A 20,454-nucleotide genomic window follows, 5' to 3' on the forward strand; every position below is an offset into this window, starting at 1 on the left:
AGGCCACGGACCTGTACGGGTCCATGGCCTGGAGGCTGGGGACCCCTGGCTTATGACACATAATCACATAGCAAAATGCAACAGGTATGTAACAATGCGACTTCTAAAGAGTGTTTACTGCTGGGAAAGCTGTGGAAGAATGCAGTCAGTTTGGAGTCACAAAAGAGGCTTCAACTACAACATTTTCGGTTAAAAATATTTTTTAAATGTGGCTAATGTCAGTATTTATTAAATCTGAGTTATGGGTACCTGATTGTTTGCTATATTATTCTCTGTAATTTTTTGTATTTTAAATATTAAATAGTTCATAATTTTTTAAGTTACAGTTTAAAAGGGTATACATGATCTTTTTCTGCACATTTCCCCAACGTTTTTTTCTTTTCTTTTAAATTTTATTTTATTTTATTATAAGTTGTGGGATACATTTGTAGGACATGCAGGTTAGTAACATAGGTAAACGTGTGCCATGGTGGTTTGCTGCACCTATCAACCCATCACCTAGGTATTAAGCTCCGCATGCATTAGCTATTTATTCTGATACTCTCCCTCTTCCTGCCCCCTCCAACAGACCCCAGTGTGTGCTGTTTCCCTCCCTGCATCCATGTGTTTTCGTTGTTCAGCTCCTACTTGTAAGTGAGAACATGCAGTATTTGGTTTTCTGTTCCCGTGTTAGTTTGCTGAGTGTAATGGCTTCCAGTTCCATCCATGTCCCTGCAAAGGACATGATCTCATTCCTTTTAATGGCTGCATAGTATTCCATGGTGTATATGTATCACATTTCCTTTATCTAGTCTATCACTGATCATTTCCCCAACATTTCAATCTAAGTATACAGTTGTGTCAGCAGTCTGGGACTGGAGGAACAGTCCTTGTTCCAATACTACCACACTGTGTGACTCTGAGCAAATCACTGAACCTCTCTGGAACTCAGCGTGCTCATCTGTAAAATGGGGATGCATGGGCTCTGGAATTAGATCTGGACTTGATCCTCGGCTCTACTACTTACCAGCTGTGAGACTTTAGTCAATTTACGCAAACTTTCTAAGATGCACTATCCTCAGCTAAAAATGAGAACAGAGATAGCATCTAGCTCACAGATCTGTTATGAAAATAAAAAAAAAGGAATAATGAAAATCTCTTAGCAGACCATCATCAACAAAATAAAATTACAAAACCAAGAGAAGATATTTGCCATGTGTATAATGGACAAGGGAGTGGTGTCAAGCATACATTACATACTCCAATAAGTCAATAAAGAAACAATGGACCAATAGAAAAACGGGCCAAGGAAAGAAAGAGATAACTCATGGAGGAAATCCTGACTATTCAGTATGCAAATGAAAAGATGCTCAACCTCACTGGTAATCAGGAAATTGCAATCGAAACCTGAAACAACTATCAGATTGGCAAAGGAAAAAAATTTTTTAAATGACTCTAACAAGTATTGAAGAGAATACTGAGCATTAGGAATTCTCAGACCCTGCTCCTGAGAAGGGACTTGCACTTTGGAGAGCAATTTGGCAACATCTAGGGAAGACGATGTGCTAATTCATCACTGTGCTACTGGCATATCCAAGAAAAACTACCAGGCATGGTGTGCAAAGAACATATCAAAAAGCTAGACACACCTGTAGCATTCTCCCAAAGGACATATTAAAAGTTAGAAATAACTTAATGTCCTTCATCTGATACACTACAACACAGCATAGAAACTGTACAGAGGTACATGTTTTGCAACAGACAAATCTTAACAAATATAATGTAGAACACAAACTCCATGATATCCTTTAGATAAAGTTTAAATGCATTTAAATGTATATATATATAGTTTAAGGATACACACATGTGAAAGATAAAACCATGCATGGTGACAATGAGCATCAAACATCACATTTAAACTGATGACTGTGATATTCAGGGAAGGAAAAAGTGGGTGGAAATGGGGAAAATCTCTCTTTTTTACAAAAAAGAACAAGGACATGACAAAATAGTGGTGAATGCACATTTGTACACAATTTTATTCTCTGCATTTTCTGTTTGCTTGAGATCTTTCATAATAAAAAAAATACTGTGCTTTGCACATTTATAAGATGATATGATTTGGCTGTGTCTCCACCCAAATCTCGCCTTGAATTGTAGCTCCCATAGTCCCCATGTATCATGGGAGAGACCTGGTGGGAGGTAACTGAATCATGGAGGTGGGTTTTTCCCGTGTTGTTCTCGTGATATTGAATAAGTCTCACAAGATCTGATGGTTTTATAAAGGGGAGTTCCCCTGCACATGTTCTCTTGCCTGCCGTCATGTAAGACGTGCCTTTGCTCCTCCTTCACCTTCCACGGATTGTGAGGCCTCCCCAGCCACGTGGAACTGTGAATCCATTAAAACTTTTTCTTTACAAATTACCCAGTGTCGGATATTTCTTCATAGCCGTATGAAAACAGACTAATGCATAACCTGTCAATAAGTATTTGTTTTTAGGAGCCCCCTAAAGTAGGTAGGGCAGTGTTAATATTATCATTTAACAGATAATAGAGGTGCAGGACAAAAAGCTGACAGAGTGGGCTCACGGTCTATTGTCCCAGGGCTCAACGCCCTACCCTTGACATTATGATGTTCATTCCACTCATTTAGTCATTTACTTAACACAAGGAACTGGAACTTGACGCAACTTAGGGCAGGCGGGTGAAGAAGACAACCTCTTCCTTTCTGGAACAAGCCACAGTTTGAGGAACGACAATGACAGAACTCAATAAAAAGGGAAGAAGCCAGACTGCTCTGGTCATCTGATGGCTCTTCAATGAATCTGTAATTCACTCATGGAGGGCCTGACCATTCACTGCGCATCTGCCGAGGAGGAGGAAGGGGCCTGAGGAAGTGAGAACGATGGCCTCGGTTCCAGCATCATTTCGTCTTTCCAGCACCCTATCCAAATTAAGAACGGGGCGCTGCACTGCGTTCAGGGGCATTAGCTCTGAGATCCTGTCCGAGACAGGTCCCTTTTCTGCTCTGGGCTCTTGTTTAAAACTGAGGAGTAGGCTACCATCTCCAGGCCAGTGAAATTCTAGGCTCTCCTTTCTGTTTTTCAGGATTTTTTCTTTTCTTTTCTTTTAAAATCCGAAACGGGAGCTTCCGCATTTACTATTTGCACGTGGTTTTGAGGCTCACTCCTGGCCACATCACAGCTATGTTCTCTCGCCTCTGGTAAATACATAAAATGCCTAGTAACAGTTCCTGGTGTATGCTGGTCCCCATAAATGCCGCTGCTCGGCCCCCGCCCCACCTCTGTACCACGTCCCCTCTTACAGCCTGGGGACTGTGGTATGGAGGCCGAGAGAGGGCCGTTTTAACGAAGAAGCAAGACATATGCGCCATCCCATCCAAGGAGTAAACATGCAGGGGGGAGGTGGGCGTGGCCTCGATCAATCACATCCCCTGAAGCGGCACCACGTGCACATTGTACGCTGGAAATAAGAAAGAATTTCCTGGCTGTAAGAATTGTTAAATAATAGGGCGGATGACCAAGGGAGGTTCCGGAATCTCCTCTAGAGATCTTTAAAAATGCGATACGAGATCGCATGTCTGAGATGATTTTTTGGAGTCCTGGCTAGAGACAGATGGACTAGGTGCCTTAACGGGCCTGACCCTCCTCCCAGGGCATACGAAAACTGTCTTTTGCTTTCTCTTACCCTTAGCAATATCCTCTGTGCCTCCTTTATATGTTCATCCCCCGGTGAAGCTCACTTACTGCCATCCCTCAGGCTGGTTTTCACCCAATCCCTAGCCTCCTCACACCTTTCCTTGTTATTTTATGGAAAGCTGGTCAAAGGTCAGAGTTGCCCAACTCCCCACACATAGTTTGGTGGTAGCATCTAATACCCAGACAAAACACGGCAAGGATTCCAATTCCAGCATATTGAAGCTTAAACACCAAATCTGGATGGAAACAGAGAATTAGCTGTTGCTAACTGTAAATGAAAATATGATCCCGGTAATTGATTTTAAATAGTTTTTTTTTTTTTTTAAGAATCCTTGGCCGCATTTCATCAAGAATACAGAGTTTCAAAAGCGTTCATTCCAGGGTTGGATTTTTTTTTTTCCTTTCTTCTGGCTTAAACCCCAAATGGCCAAGATCCCAGTCTGAATAAACAGTGTGGGTGGTGACTTTTCTGTGAGGCCCAGTAGAGGATGCAATCACTTTCTTATTCAGTTCAGCATTAAATCATGTGAAACTAGCCTGATTACTCCACACAACTTTTACTCCGTAATGGAGGGTAACACAACATGTATTCTTTCTCTGCTTCTCAGGGAGAAAGAAATGAATTCTCCTAACTGCGAGTGTTTAATTATGTATAAAGTTCGTTGACCTCACAGGCGGCTGTCAGATGATCTTGCTAAGGCCTGTGAACGGCATCCCAGGAATGCAGTGATGTGGGCAGAAACCAAGTGAGTTCATGCCACCGAATGCTTTAAATGGGACCGAATCAGCAGCCGTCCAGAAAGACTCCAGCGAAAACAGAACTTTTGGATAATCAGTAATTTAATCTCACCTAAGCATTTTGAGGCCTTCAAAAGTGATTGTTATAAATCAGAAACTCAGGAAAAATCCCATAGGGATAGGGCCCATAACGACGGGGTGAAGTAATTTTGTTTGCTGGTTATTGCCACAGCTGGCTGGAAATGTATGTATTTGCAATGTTCTGTCCCCGTTTTAGAGGTAATGCTTTCTGACTTCCTGCTACTGACATTAAAAGAAAATGATGAAGCAATCCCATTCATAAATACACAGTGGGGCCTGAAGGAGTGTGCAGAGTCTAGGTTTATTTACACAGTTTTGATATAATGCAGCCTTCACATGTGTATGCAGTAACTATACCTACTTGTCAGTAAATGCCCTGAAATGTGTTCTTCCTACGCAGAGGGCTGGGTTCTCTTCTTTGGGCTAAGGGAGCGGAAGAGTACCAGCAAGATGAGCTTATGGATTGCGTGTTCTCTTTTGTCTCTACCTGGAACATCCCCATCTGTCTATTGTGAAAGGACCAGGAAATGCTGGGAGACCGGCTGGCATGCGCTTCTTGGTAACGAGAGAGCAGAGCCCCCCGAGAGCTGTGGGATGGCTAACTGCAGGAACCCTGCTACTCCGGCCAGGGGAGAGGCGGGGTCATGTGAAATAGGTGGGCTTGGTGCTTCCCATAACATTTAAATTACCTGATTGGGAGTCCAATATTACGTTCCTTCAGTAGCTTTCTCACCAAACACACACTTTATCCATCCAAATATTATGCTTTCGGCTGGTAAAACTTCACAGGGTTGTATTCTAAAACAAAACTCTGCTGCATTCACGCTGGTACCTTTATTGTGATGAGTATAAAGAAAGGGAGGCTGAAATTTAGCCAATAACTTTGACACCCTGCTGGAAGCAAAATGGAAGGGGCCTCCCTTGAGCATCTCTTAGACTAACCTGAAAGTCTTGAATGTTTTTCCAAATCAGCCACCTAGGTTTTGAGTACACGGTGTCTGTCTGCATCCATTTCGAGTTAATTCAATAGATATTTGGAAAACACAAATAATGGACAAGGCAATTCTGGTGACACAAAAATCAGGTCAGGTGCAGTGACTCACGCCTGTAATCACAGCCCTTTGGGAGGCCGAGAAGGGCGGATCACCTGAGGTCAGGAGTTCAAGACCACCCTGGCCAACGTGGTGAAACCCCATCTCTACAAAAATAAAAAATTAGCCAGGCATGGTGGCGTATACCTGTAATCCCAGCTACTTGGGAGGGTAAGGCAGGAGAATCCCTTGAACCCAAGAGGTGGAGAGGTGGAGGTTGTCAGGAGCTGAGATCATGCATTGCACTCCAGCCTGGGAGACAGAGAGAGACCCATCTCAAAAAAAAAAAAAAAAGAAAAAAAATCAAAACAGCATGAACTCTTTATCCAGTGTCACATTAATTCCCAACTGGGAGGATCTGGGTAGTTTTCATGCATGGAATCTTCCCAGGGTTGGGGGCTAAACCCTTAAAGGGGTTCAACAGGCCAAAGGGAAATGGAAACTCACCAAAATCTCAGTTCACACTCACATGTATTCTGGAGAAGAAGGAGATAGAATAGTCACTGAGTCCTGCTATTTCATAGCTAGGGTTCTATAATTTTATCTTGATGTTTTTGTTTGTTTGTTTGAAGACAGGGTCTCGCTCTGTCTCCCAGGCTGGAGTGCAGTGGCACAAACTTGGCTCACCACAATCTCTCCCTCCTGGGCTCAAGCGATCCTCCCACCTCAGACTCCCAAGTAGCTGGGACTACAGACGTGCCATCATGCTTGGTTAATTTTTGTATTTCTTGGTAGAGACGGGGTCTTGCCATCTTGCCCAGGCTGGTCTTGAACTCCTGGGCTCAAGTGATGCATCCAACTTGGCCTCCCAAAGTGCTGGGATTACTGCTGTGAGCCACTGCACCCAGCCTATCTTGTTTTTATAGTCCACTTGATATTTGAGGGTTTCCCACAAGAGCCTTTCTTTAAGACCCATAGCATTTAATGTTACACTGTGAAGTGAAAAATCAGTAAAAAAGAAAAGGAATTCCTTCTGTCTTCCCACCCTGAAAAGGAAGCTTTCCTTCAAATCTTCAAAATTTTCTGTAAATATGATCATCCCCATAGTTACAGGGGAAGTATGCTTCTAGATAAAGGAATCTGGACACAAAGTAATATCCTAAATCACTTCCACTCTTTGGATACTACAATTTATAAAATTCCATAAAGGAAATTAGCCTGATTTCTCATGAAGTTCCCTATTGGGAAATCACTGTGTGCCACAGTTACGGAAGCAATATCTTCGTGCATTTCCCAATTCCCTGCCTTTGTCGGAGGCTCTCATCATCTCTGAACTACCACAACAATTTAGCTATTTCGCATCTGTAGTATGTGCTGTATTCTGCCTGGTCAGATGTAAAGATGAATACATGACTTGTCTCTGTTATTTGAGTACATAACTTGTCTCTGTTAGACATTATAAGTTCTTGGAAATTAGAGACTGATGTACTTATCTTTACATTCCCCAGTGTCATTAACAGGGTTGGTGTCCATTAAAAGAATGAACAAATGAGTCAGTAAATAAATACCATGAAAATGTCTATAGCACGGGTTGGAAAATGTTTTCAGTGAAAAACCAGATAGTAAATATCTTAAGCCATATGGTCTCTATCATAATTACTCAACTCTGATGTTGCAGTGTGAAAGCAGACATAGACAATACATAGCAAATGGGCATGGCTATGTTCCAATAAAACTTTATTTACAAAAGCACGTGGTGAGCAAGATTTGGCCCACGGGCCATAGCTTTCTAACTCCTGATCTTTGGTGATTATCCTTGCTGTAAACCTCAGTATATTCTTTATGATTTTACATAGCACTTGTTATTTTCAATAATGAGACAAAGTACAGAAAACATAAATGTTAAAGGGTTGTTTTGGAACTCTATAGCAATAAATTCACTTAAAAACAAACCACAAAGCACGCATGGAAATTAGCTGTCCCATCAAGTATATTTCATGGTCACCTATTTTGTATATTGTATTCCTTTAAAAGGAAAAATTCTCATCCCAAGAAATAAGGGTAGTAGTTTTGCCATTTACATCATCATGACTGAGATAACTTGATATGGTAAGATCTCAGAGTTATTGAGTGAAGGGTCCGGTGCTAGGTCATGCTGAACTTGACACTCTCCTGGGAAAGGGGAAGAAATATTCCCCCATCCTGCTGTCCAGCAGATCATCTGGTCTCTAATTTTACTGCTAAAATCCTTCCCAAGGTTATTAATGCAGAAGATACTCCTTTTTCTTGATAACCCTCTGGAAAATATCCAGCTAGAAAGAGCACAACAGAGTCTCAAAAGCTCAGCAAACACACAGAAAAGTCAAGAGTAACTACGAGAATTTGATGAAAACAAGATGTCCCAGCCTGCCACCCTGGCCTCATTTGAGAGTGCCTCGGCTGTCATTACTCTTGCCTTGCTATCAGGTCACCTTTCATATAAAATACAATTTTAAAAAGGAGTTGGATTTGAATTGTGGTCGACACAAACAGGATGCAAAGTCCTAGGTCAATTGCTTGGTTTGGAACAAATTCAACTAGTCCTTTTCGCGGTATGAGAAAATATACAACAAACAATGTACCAGTGGGCACCCCGGCTGACATTTTCTGAGATGGGTTACTCCGAGGTGTGGATCTTCAAACTACGTCAGCCATCCACAGGTTGTGATGAAACAGTTCTACAGATTTCTTCTAAGAAGGGAAAAATAAAATGAAATTTGAGTCTTTCCATTATACCAAGCTTCTCCTCAATACCAGACCAAGTAATGGGACGAATTCTGTGCCTTAAGAAAATGAGAAAACTGAGGCTTGGAAATGGAAGGTGCCATGAGGCAGTCAAAAGATCTGAGCTCACATCTACCACATTCAACCCATGTGACATGAGGCAGATTATCTGACTTTAATGTCACTTGCTGTCCTAATTTTCAATGCAGGGCTGGGATATACACATTATTGAGGAGAAATCAGAGAACACGTAATATAGAGCCCAATTTATTGCAACAAACCCTGAGACCCTATTGTGTGCCGGTGTTGGAGAGTGGAAAACGGCTGTCAGGGATTCTAAGCATAGAGTAGGTGAGCATTCCATGGGGAGACCATAGCATATTGCTTTTTTTTGCAACACTCCAGTGCCCAACTATCCTGAGTTCCTCTCTTCTGTTTATTGAATTTCCTCCCCTGCCAGTTCACCACAATCCCTTATTACCAGTCCCTCCTCATTAAAACATCCCCCCTCCTCCCTGCCACAAAACAAGAAGGACATTCTCATCATTCTCCAGAACAGGGCTGTAGCAAACAACTTCATGTATGTCAAGTGGTACGATTTATACCAACTTAATTCATATTAGATAAAATTTCAAATTGCTGAAAATGTACGTGGCAATGGCACATAGGAATCTTACTGCAATCTTGGTTTGGGGTAAGATGTATAAAAATAAAGACAAGAGTTTGAAAGAGGGATCAGGTGGAGAGGATAGTGAAAGGGAACGGAGAGGCACTGGAATATTGTGAAATGCCCCAAAAGGTTGTTTACAGTAATTTAGGACAAATTCCTACACCTCAGTTACGGTAGTCTTCAAGTAACATGGATTGAGTAAGGTATGTTCTTCAAGGTGAAAATCACTGAATATGAAGTGCAAATTCATCAGCATCTGTACTATTCACAATAGCAAAGACACAGAACCAACCTCAATGCCCATCAATGATAGACTAGATAAAGAAAATTTGGTACATATACACCATGGAATGAATACTTACTATACAGCCATAAAAAAGAATGAGAGCGTGTCTTTTGCAGGAACATGGAGGGAGCTGGAGGCCATTATCCTGAGTAAACTAACATCAGGAACAGAAAACCAAATACTGCATGTTCTTACTTATAAGTGGGAGCTAACTGATGAGAACGTATGGACACATACAAGGGAACAACACACATTGGGATCTATCAGAGTGTGAAGGGTGGGAGGAGGGAGAGGATCAGGAAAAATAACTAATGGGTACTGGGCTTAATACCTGGGTGACAAAATAATCTGTACAACAAAGCCCCAGGACACAAGTGTATCTATGTAACAAACCTGCACATGTGCCTCTGAACTTAAAATAGAAGTTAAATTTAAAAATAAAAATTAACATAAAAAAATTCGCCAGCATCCCACTGTGAAGTCTGTGTAGGGAGGAGGGGTAATGTCCCAGGGCGAGGGCTGAAACTCTTTGCTCATAATCCTCTCCTGCTCCCACCCCGGGGAATCGAGCATGGCACTCTGTAGAGAACACCTGATCTCCATTTCCTTTAAAACAGCCTCTTAAGCTGTGTTTACAGAACACAAACCAATGGCTCAAGAGAAAAAATATGAGTAGGTCAAGGGACTAATATGACAAATTTTCAATTCAATCTAGCATCGAGATAGATGCTCTTGATGTCCTCTGAGGCTTCATGAGAACAGTATCTGCTCCTCTCTTCTGGCTTTCAACATCATTATTACTGAAAACTTCTACTTGAAATACAAAATATTGGAAGAGTCACTCTCAAGATTTCTAGAAGTTTTGTGGCCGGGTGCAGTGGCTCACGTCTATAATCCCAACACTTTGAGAGACTGAGGCGGGTGGATCACTTGAGGTCAGGAGTTTGAGACCAGCCTGTCCAACGTAGTGAGACCTCATCTCTATTAAAAAATTAGGCCGGGCACGGTGGCTCACACTTGTAATCCCAACACTTTGGGAGGCCGAGGTGGGTGGATCATGAGGTGAGGAATTCAAGACCAGCCTGGCCAAGATGGTGAAACCCTGTCTCTACTAAAAATACAAAAATTAGCTGGGCGTGTTGGCGGGCACCTGTAATCCCAGCTACTTGGGAAGCTGAGGCAGGAGAATCACCTGAACCCGGGAGGTGGAGGTTGCAGTGAGCCGAGATCACGCCACTGCACTCCAGCCTGGGCGACAGAGCAAGACTCCGTCTCAAGAACAACAACAACAAATATAAAAATTAGCCAGGCATGGTGGCCGGTGCCTGTAATCCCTGCTACTCAGGAGGTTGAGGCAGGAGAATCACTTGAATCTAGGAGGCGGAGGTTGCAGTGAGCCAAGATCATGCGGCTTCACTCCAGCCTGGGTGACAGAGCAAGAATGTCAAAAAAAATTTTTTTTCCAGAAGTTTCGTTTGGCAGAGTAAATGGATTCCCCTTATCAGTATGTCTAGAATAATCCAGGTAAAATGTTACCGCAACCAATTGTTCTAAAGTTAACTTCTCTGGTGTGCTACTTCAGCATTGGGAAACAGGACCAGATGAGTTCATTTCATCCACCCTGGGTAGCATTCCGGGCAGAGCAAACAGAAAATCTCAAGGAAAGAAAGAAACTTTCAGAGCCTGCTTTGGGCCTCTTTGGATTCCTTTTTTAAGCATTACAAGATTGGTCCTAGGCCACAGATGCAGTTTTTGGATGTCAGATCCACCAGACAGATGTTTTCCCTTAAAGCTGTTGTCTCTCTCTCAATCTGTTTATAGCGTGTTTCCATTTCAGCCTGCACCTTACTTAAGTTCTCACTGCTAACTGCATATCCTAAAGGTTTCTTGCCTCCACACACAAAGGGCTATTTTTCTATCATGTGTTCTGTTTTCCATAAGGAATGCACCCACTCTTCAGGTAACCTGTTAACCCATTACTGGTGTATCTGCTTCCTGGGCTATCTTCGAGAAACGTGGCAAATGATCCATATATATATTATTAATCTCCCAAGTTGTGTGGTGCCAGAAAGAGTTTTCTTCTTAGAAATAAACTATTCAGGCCACATGACCGGCCTTAGCTTCTTAAACCAATTTGAGCATCCACTGATGGACTCTCAGAATGTGGTCAGGGTTACATATTCAAACCTGTGTTTTTTGGTTCTGAGCTTGTAGACGGTCTTCATACAAGTCAGACCAAGGAACTCCATTTCTATATCAATTAGGCAGATTCTCAGTGCCAATAGATTTCAATAGATTTCAAAGACTCATCCACCTTCTCTCACTATAGATTTTTCCAGAATACGATTCAGACTAAAAGCAGGATAGCATCTGCTGCCATTTCTCATACATAAAAGTACAGGGAGACAAGGGAATTTCTTGGTAAGGATGGAATACCCCTGTGTCCCGATGGCGGTGGTGGTTACAGGAATCTGGACATGGGGTGAAACACACGCACACATACAAACCAGTGAAGATAAACCATGGTGAAATCTGTGTAAGGCCTGGACTAATACTAACGTCAGTTTCCTGGTATTGATAATGTAATGCTATGTACATGATACCATTTACTATTGTTATGCAAGATGTTACCATTCAGGAAGCTGGATGAAGAGTACATGGACCCTCTCTGTACTATTTTTGCAACTTCCTGCAAGTCTATAATTATTGCAAAATAAAAGTTTTTAAAGTTCTATGAGAAAATTACTGCCTATAAGGCAGTAGCTTGCCCAACTTAGCCTGATTGAATTTGAAGCTCTAAACTGCTTCTCTCTTCTACTCACAGCATTTTTAAGTATTTTCCACAACTTTCCTCTAAGAAGTGGAGTCTGCCGACTTTCTAATCTGTGAAAGATAGCCTCTGTCAATATCAGAGCTCTAGAGAGTGGGTGGGGTGGGATCAACAGGTTTTTGAAAGGTTCACACTGGGTTCACCAGCATCCTGCATTACAACGAGCATTCTAACAAAACAGCATCTTTCAGCCGTTTTGTGGATGTTCCCAATGACCTAGAGATTTAAAGAGGCATTGGATCATAGTCCCAAGTGGCAAACATATACATGAAGCCATTCAGTAAGGAACAGAAATGGGACAGGAGTCCATTTGTTCTTCCTTCTGTCTCCAAGTTTTTCCTCAGAACTTCTCAGGGCTGGCTCCTCATCTTACAGGTCTCAAGCCAAAGCAACAGGTCCTGCGAAACTCATATTTAAACTAGCCTTACCGCTGTATTAGTCTGTGTTGACGCTGCTGGTAAAGATATACCCGAGACCGTGTAATTTACAAAGAAAATTGTAAATCACAATCATGGTGGAAGGCGAAAGACATGGCGGCAGACAAGAGAAAATAACAGAACTTGTGCGGCAAACTCCCCTTTATAAAACCATCAGGTCTCATGAGACTTATTCATTATCACGACAACAGCACAGGAAAGACTGGTCCCCATGATTCAATTACATCCTACCTGATCCCTCCCATGACACATGGGAGCTACAGTTCAAGATGAAATTTGGGTGAGGACACAGCCAAACCATATCACTGCCCTCCCCAGTTACACCATACATTATCCATTTTGTTGTCTGCTACATCCTTATTTTTCGGTTTTACTTATTTATTGCCCATGTAGCACCATGAGAAGTGTGTCCCTTTGCTCAGACTGTGTCCCCAGCACCTAGGAAAGTGTGCTATTTGTTGACTGAAAGACTGAAGAAATGAATGAAACATTCCTAAAGCCATGGCCCATTCTTAGACGATGGTGATTGTCAAACATACAGGTCATTATTAAATGACACACAGCCTCAATTAATGATCACCTAGGCTAGTTTATGTAGGTAACCATCATTTTTATGTTTGGTTAAGAGAATAAGACAAATTTGAGTGATGTCTTCAACACTAGCAGCTGAGCTCAAGTGCTATGGGGAATCCCAATGAAAAACCATGATTCCTGTTGAATTTTCTGACTGGGCAAGAAAGAGATCAATAGGTAAGTAGATAGATGGGGAGATATGAATGAACATATACTCAAGTATACATACACATGCACATTTTTTCCTCTTTGAAGATGCAACAGGATCTTTTTTTTTTTTTCTTCTTTTTCTTTTTTGAGACGAAGTTTTACTCTGTTGCCCAGGCTGCAGTGCAGTGATGTGATCTTGGCTCACTGCAACCTCCGCCTTCCAGGTTCAAGCAATTCTCCTGCCTAAGCCTCCCGAGTAGCTGGGATTATAGCTGCCCGCCACCACGCCCAGCTAATTCTGTATTTTTAGTAGAGACAGGATTTTGCCATGTTGGCCAGGCTGGTCTTGAACTCCTGACCTCGGGTGATCCGCCCACCTCGGCCTCCCAAAGTACTGGGATTACAAGTGTGAGCCACTGTGCCCGGCCACAATAGGATCTTGGTACTTCCTTTATCCTTGCAAGTCAACCTGCAATGAATGGAAATCCTCTACTAGGAGAAGAACCAGAAAAACATCAGGGAGACAGGTTTTCTGGGCATAGGTAGGCAGAGAACTAGGGAGAAGGAGCTCCCTGTTGTGGCTGGTGGAGAGTGTCCTGAATGGTGTCATCACCTCCACTGTCTGGACTCACAAGGTCGTGAGAGGTCAGGAGTGAGGGATACCCTGTCACCAAGCCACCATTCCAGTGCCAAACTGGCCTCCCCATCATATCACATCAATGTTTAAAAGAGGAGAGGCTTCAGATAATTTACCATGCCCAAGATGTCGTAAGAAAACTTAGAGGGTTATGTTTGTAGACATAGTGAAATATTTATTTTTAAATTACTAACCTTACATGCATCTGCTTTAGCGAGGAAAAAAAAAATTCCCCCAAAAGACTCCTTCAAAATCATGGGAATAAGAAAAAAAGAGGCCAATGACCCCATAACTTTAAAAGTATACATAGTGCCAAGCAGCCCAAAAGTTAGCCTTCTGATACCAGAGTCAGCATGTGCTGACTGACTCCCCTTCATTTCACGCTTCTCTTAAAAGAAAACAGGCTGGATTGTTTCAGTAAATAACAAAAGGTCAGAGAAATGCTACTCACAACATGAGCAAAATAACTGCTCAATCTGCCAAAATGTTTCCAAAGGCCTAACAGGCAGAAAAATCCAGTGGTGAAATAATCCACGGATCTGACCAGTGAGAAAAGGTCCTTCCCAGTAAAATCTGCCATCAGGCCTCTGGCTCGTCTTTCATCAATGAGAAATAAAAACAAACTATGTCGTCAGGTTCCACCAACATTGAGATGCCATGTCCTTCACAGTAAAGCAAGGTTGTCTACTACATAGTTTTTAGACTTCTTGCCTTAGATTATATTTTGACTTTAAGGCCAAGTGTAGAAATGGTGGTCAAATAACTATGTACTCAAAAACAAAGTCCGAAGAGTCCATTTTGTAAAATCTCCTCCTGAATGAAACTTCCTATTGGTTTAGCTCCTATGTTCATTTCATCTGCAGAATTTCTCTGTGGTGAACTGGATGCTAATACCATTACAAGAGCTTCATAGAGAGACAGAGAATAAGCACATCCAAGACAGAAGTCAGGACTCTGCACCCTGGGGATACTGCCTCAACTGAATCTGCATCAATAATTCGGTGGGATGTTGTCTCCCCCAAGGCATCCCTGCTATTGGCCATGTAGACAATGCCACCACTAATGGCTTATTGCCAGCCTTGTTGCAGAGACGGGATCTTATCCGTCTCTGCCCTCCACAGGACCTTGGGAGGTCAGCGCTCAGCACATTCATTGGGTTGAGTCAATGCCCCCATATCGTACCTCATTCTTGGTTTAAAACCACAGAGCAGCATTTCACAGAGTATTTTCCATGACATACTGGTCCTGTAAGATGCTACTTGGGTGCAACGTAATTCTGATTCCATGAAGAAATAAGCTTTAGAAATGCTTCGTACTATGACTACATTCCCCAGTTTCAGAATCATCATGCATATGGGCATATTAAAGAATCAGAGAAGTCCTGCAGGAAAGAAACCTGGTGAAGTTAGCATTTCCCAAATGCTTTTCAGAAACCTTTTTTTCAATTAACATCTATTCCCATCCTCAGCAACCAGTGTTTTGGAGACAGCATCCTGGGGAACATTACCTCGAAATAGTTTCCAATTCATGTATAATCATATTTAATGTGTCACTAAGTCCAATTGGTTCTTCCTTCACCATATATGATTGTGGTCAATCCTGTCCATTTAACACCCCACTGTTAAGCTCCTAGTCTTTAACTTAATGCTTCATAGTATCATAGCATCACAGAAGGATAGATCTGGAACTGCTTTAGAAATAATCATAAAGTAAAGGTCAACTGGCCAAGTGCGGTGGCTCACACCTGTAATCCCAGCACTCTGGGAGGCCAAGGCAGGTGGATCACTTGAGATCAGGAGTTCAAGACTAGCCTTGCCAACATGGTGAAACCCAGTCTCTACTAAAAATGCCAAAAACATCACCTGGGCATGGTGGTGCGTGATGTAGCCCCAGCTACTTGGGAGGCTGAGGCAGGAGAATCGCTTGAACACAGGATGCGGAGGTTGCAGTGAGCTGAGATGCACCACTGCACTCCAGCCTGCGTGATGGAGTAAGACTCCACCTCAAAAAAAAAAAAAAAAAAAAGTCAAGCTCTAAATTTAACAGAGGAGTTAACCAAGACCCCCAAGGTGAAGGGACATGCCTAAGATATCACAACATGACATGTTTGACTCACTGAAAACAATGGTAGTTTCAGGCACTACTCTGCCTCCCCGTCTACTCGGTGGACAGGAATTAGAGCAGCAGCCCTCCAGTGTGTAAGGAAAGGGAAGCCAGTGCTGTGGAGCACCCACCGAATGCCGCACCGCACACTTGCACATACATCCTCTCACTTCAACTCAGCAACAACTCTGCAGGGCGGGTATTTTACAGACCAGGAAGCCCAAGACCACACAGTAAGCAAGTAACTGTGCCAGGATCTGAGCCAAGAACAGTTTGACTCCAAAGCATATACTCCTGCTAGTGTATTATAGTCCCTCTCGACAAGGAGGCCCTCGATAAAAGCACACTGAATCACATAGTAAACTAGGAACTGCACATCTGAAGTTAGTGGCTGCAACTACTACCGCTACTGAAAAGGAGAGCATATAGTGAGTCTTTGGTTTTCCATCAAAATAGGGTATCATCTGTGAATGTAGGAAACAGTGAATTTTACCATTCATGAAAATGAATTAAGTTAATTAAGTCATAAAAACTAATTGAGAGTATTACTGAATACCACAAATAATATACCTGCAAACTTTTACAGGACCACTTAATGTTAGGGTTTGTTGGCTTCTCCTGTCAAGTCATTTTGATGGTTGGTTATTTTCATGAAATCTACAATGGGCACAAGCCCAGTTAATATGATGACAATGATGATGGCTTATTTTCATTGTATACACAAGAACATACGCTATTCAAAGCTGTTGGAGTATTAATGGAGAATGGAAACTTTCTCCAGGGATAGTCAATTGATAAACTCTAAGAGTACCCTTTTCATATTCATCTTTCCATAATCCATATTTAAAATTCAAACTTCTTTATTTGCATCTTTTGAGGTACTTTGAATACTGTTAAGTGATTTTTCTTCCCACTTACTAGGAAAATAGATGTCTTATGAAGAATTTCTGAAACAAACATGTGGTCCATAAGTCCTAGTAAAATATTTTAAAAAACAACAACAAACCAATAAACAGCAAATAATAATGGTCACAAATCCACGAATAATCAAATTTAGTAAAATATTGACATGCAAGGATTTTTATTGCTTATCACAATCACTAACATGCAACCCAGCTTATGGATACCATGGAGTTCCAATATTGGTGGGTGGGGACATTTTTAATTTTAGTATTTAAAAGTTGTAGGGGAGAGAGAAATGGCTTCCCTCCACCACTCTGGGTTTCTTGGCCGGGCTATGAATTGACGTAAGACAAATTAACAGAAGGAAACCCCATATTTAATAATGTAAGTGCGCATGGGAGTCCCACAAAATATGAGACTTGAAGTAGGGTCAGATGGTTGAAGCTCATTTAGCATCCTGAGCTGTGGAAAGGAATAGGGACTTGGAGCTTCTGGGGGTGGTGGGGACACAAGCTGTGGGTTGATGAGGGGAGGCTCTGTATGGTGGGTCAAGGGTGTCTTGTTATGCAGAGTCTCTCAGGTACTAGAAATTATATTGGAACAGTACTCGGAAAAGGAGGTGATAGTCTGGCGTGGCATGTCCTGAGCCCCTACAAAGTCAACCATGACTGTGTAACCTTAAGAAAAAGAGTGACTAACACTAAGGAAGGTTTTTTTTTCTTCTTTTTTTTTTTTTAGACGTAGTTTATCTCTTGTTGCCCAGGCTGGAGTGCAATGGCATGATCTTGGCTCACTACAAACTCCACCTTCTGAGTTCAAGCAATTCTCCTGCCTCAGCTTCCCGAGTAGCTGGGATTACAAGTGCCTGCCACCACACCCAGCTAATGTTTGTATTTTTAGTAGAGATGGGGTTTCACTATGTTGGCCAGGCTGGTCTCAAACTCCTGACCTCAGGTGATCTACACATGTCAGCCTCCCAAAGTGCTGGGATTACAGGCGTGAGCCACTGCACCCAGCCCAAATATTATATCTGATTGCCAAGACAACATTTGTATTCAATCTTAAGTATGCAACTTTAGCATTAAAGTATGCAAAGAAGCCACAAGGATAGATTTATGTCTCTACCAATCTTTTAGTCCTCAAATATAAGTAATCCTAATATTCCTAATATCTTAAAAAAGACACTAATGATATCTTCATTCACTAAGATTATTAGATATAGTGAAGTGAATATTTACAAGAAAACAGAACCTGTTAAAACTTGAACATTCGTGTCACATCTTGATAGAAAATTCGCTTTTGAAAGCCAATTAGAAACAGCACCTCTTTGAGTTTTATTTCCTCACTTTCTGCATATGTCCTCATATCTTAGTGGGAGAGGTCTTACCAAAAAATAGTCTTTTACTTCTTTCCATACCTATTGATATGGTTTGGCTGTGTCCCCACCCAAATCTCATTTTGAATTGTAACTCCCAAATTCCCCATGTTGTGGGAGGAACCTGGTGGGAGGCGACTGAATTATGGGGGTGGGTCTTTCTGCACTGTTCTCATGATAATGAATGAATCTCACAAGATGTGATGGTTTTAAAAATGGGAGTTCCCTGCACAAGTTCTCTCTTTGCCTGCCACCATCCATGTAAGACGTGACTTGCTCCTCTTCTCTTGTCTGCCACCATGTGAGATGTGCCTTTCACCATCCACTGTGATTGTGAGGCCTCCCCAGCCACGTGGAACTGTATGTCCAATAAATCTCTTTCTTCTGTAAATTGTCCAGTCTCAGGTATGTCTTTATCAGCAGTGTGAAAACAGACTGACACACTATGTTAATTTGATGGGGTCAGTTCTGCATTGGTTGTGCATAGGAGCAACCCTGCACAGAGAAACAGATCAGGTCTGAAACTAGAATAGAGTAGGTAGCAAGCAGAAAGTAGAAGAGCAAGCAAAATAAATAGGTTTCTAGCATCTGCTATTTCCTGATCTTAAAAAAGTGAATGCACAGACAACAGACACCAACTATGTACACAAAAACACACTTTAAGGTTAACTAGAATTATTCCTCGGATGCACACAGTTTGCTTTTGTTTGTGCATTGTACAGCTGCCGCTTACATAGTGTTTATGACATACCTGGCACTGTTCTAAGCAGTTAACTCATAAACGCATCTAAAGTTCACAGCAGCCCTATGAGGAAAATGCTGTAATACGTGGCACTTAACAGATGAGCAGAAGGAGCTCCAGAAAAGCCTGGGTAGGAAAGGGCAGAGCAGAGTTTTGAATCCAGGCAGACCAGCGCCAGTCCATACTGCTCACACCTGACACTACACTGACCGCCTATGAAGTCTGCTGTGCTTACTCTGCTGACATGCTTGGAAAAGAAACATATTCTAAGTAGTTAATAATCAATCATTTCCCATAAAAAAATATATTGCAACATTCAGAAAAGGGTTAAAATATTCTGTAATCCTACCACTATATCACATAGCTGGGGTAGCCTAATCACCAGAGAGACTTTATGAAAGAGGTTTCTGAGTCCTATTTCAAAACATCAGTGACTAGGGCAAAACCCCTCCCTAAACCTAAGCCGTTTACAGTATAAATTTGGGAAGGAAACTATTTGAGATGGCCGTTGGAGATTTCTACTAGAACAATTTGATTATTTCTTTTACAGTCTACATATGAATAATTGAATCATTTAATTGCAGGAGTTAAAAGACTTGTCCGTGTTTAGAAAATGAGATTTTATTTGGGATTCCCCAGTATATTAGAAAGATGATTCTCAGTAAATTGTGGGCAAGAAGGAAATAATATACATATTTGTGGCCATGAGAGCTAACCAGAACAGAAAAAAAAAAAAAGAAAAGAAGAAAGAAACTCTCTGGGGAAAAAAAAACCTTGCCCAGTTCCAAACTGCTGAGTGTTTTCTTTTTGTTTTTTTTTTCCACCCTACTAAGGCATTGTCTCTCTTATCGAGGAGGATTCCTTCCCACCTGTGTCCTTTTACTTCTTGAATACATTAAAGTTTGTGTTTATTTTCTACACACTGAAATTTGTTCAAGTTATTCTTTCCTTTGGTCTCTACTTTCAGAAGTCACAACTTGTTTGAAAACGTTAGCATGAGAGAAGGCTTCTTCTTATGTAACAAACTCTCAACCTATTTGAATGTTTGCTCAGAGGTAAGAGATGCGGTGGCTTTTCTGCTTTATAACAATGCGCATGGTATGTAACATACTGGACAAACAAAATGTGCTTAGACAGGTTCTTCTTCCTGGAACGGGCAAGAGTGGCTCCATCTGTAATCAACACACTTTGGGAGGCTGAGGCGGGTGGATATTGAGGCTCAGGAGTTCGAGACCAGCCTGGGGCGCATGTGAACTGTCGTCTGTAAATACAAAAAAAAAAAAAAAAAAATCTGGGGGTGATGGTGCACCCTGTGACAGCTACCTGGGAGGTTGAGGTGGGAGGATCGCTTGAACCAGGGAGGCAGAGGTTGCAGTGAGCCAAAATCATGCCACTGCACTCAAGCCTGGGCAACAGAGCGAGACCTTGCCTTAAAAA

General features: G+C 41.9%; 1 protein-coding gene across 3 annotated transcripts in view; it reads right to left on the reverse strand.

Moving 5' to 3' along the window:
- Nucleotides 1-20,454, reverse strand: part of BCL2 (BCL2 apoptosis regulator) — a 207,885-nt gene that overhangs the window by 117,676 nt on the left and 69,755 nt on the right. The window contains exon 3 of one of the 3 annotated variants that reach the window (XM_017867154.1): nt 8,210-8,278. The exons of the other annotated variants lie outside the window; for them this stretch is intronic. Coding sequence (XP_017722643.1) covers nt 8,225-8,278 — 54 coding nt within the window. The 3' untranslated portion in view covers nt 8,210-8,224. Of the gene's footprint in view, nt 1-8,209; nt 8,279-20,454 lie in introns of those variants that run through there. 3 annotated transcript variants of the gene reach the window in all.

The sequence above is a fragment of the Rhinopithecus bieti genome, unplaced genomic scaffold, assembly GCF_001698545.2.
Source record: "Rhinopithecus bieti isolate Rb0 unplaced genomic scaffold, ASM169854v2 scaffold_2554, whole genome shotgun sequence".
NCBI classification, from domain to species: domain Eukaryota; kingdom Metazoa; phylum Chordata; class Mammalia; order Primates; family Cercopithecidae; genus Rhinopithecus; species Rhinopithecus bieti.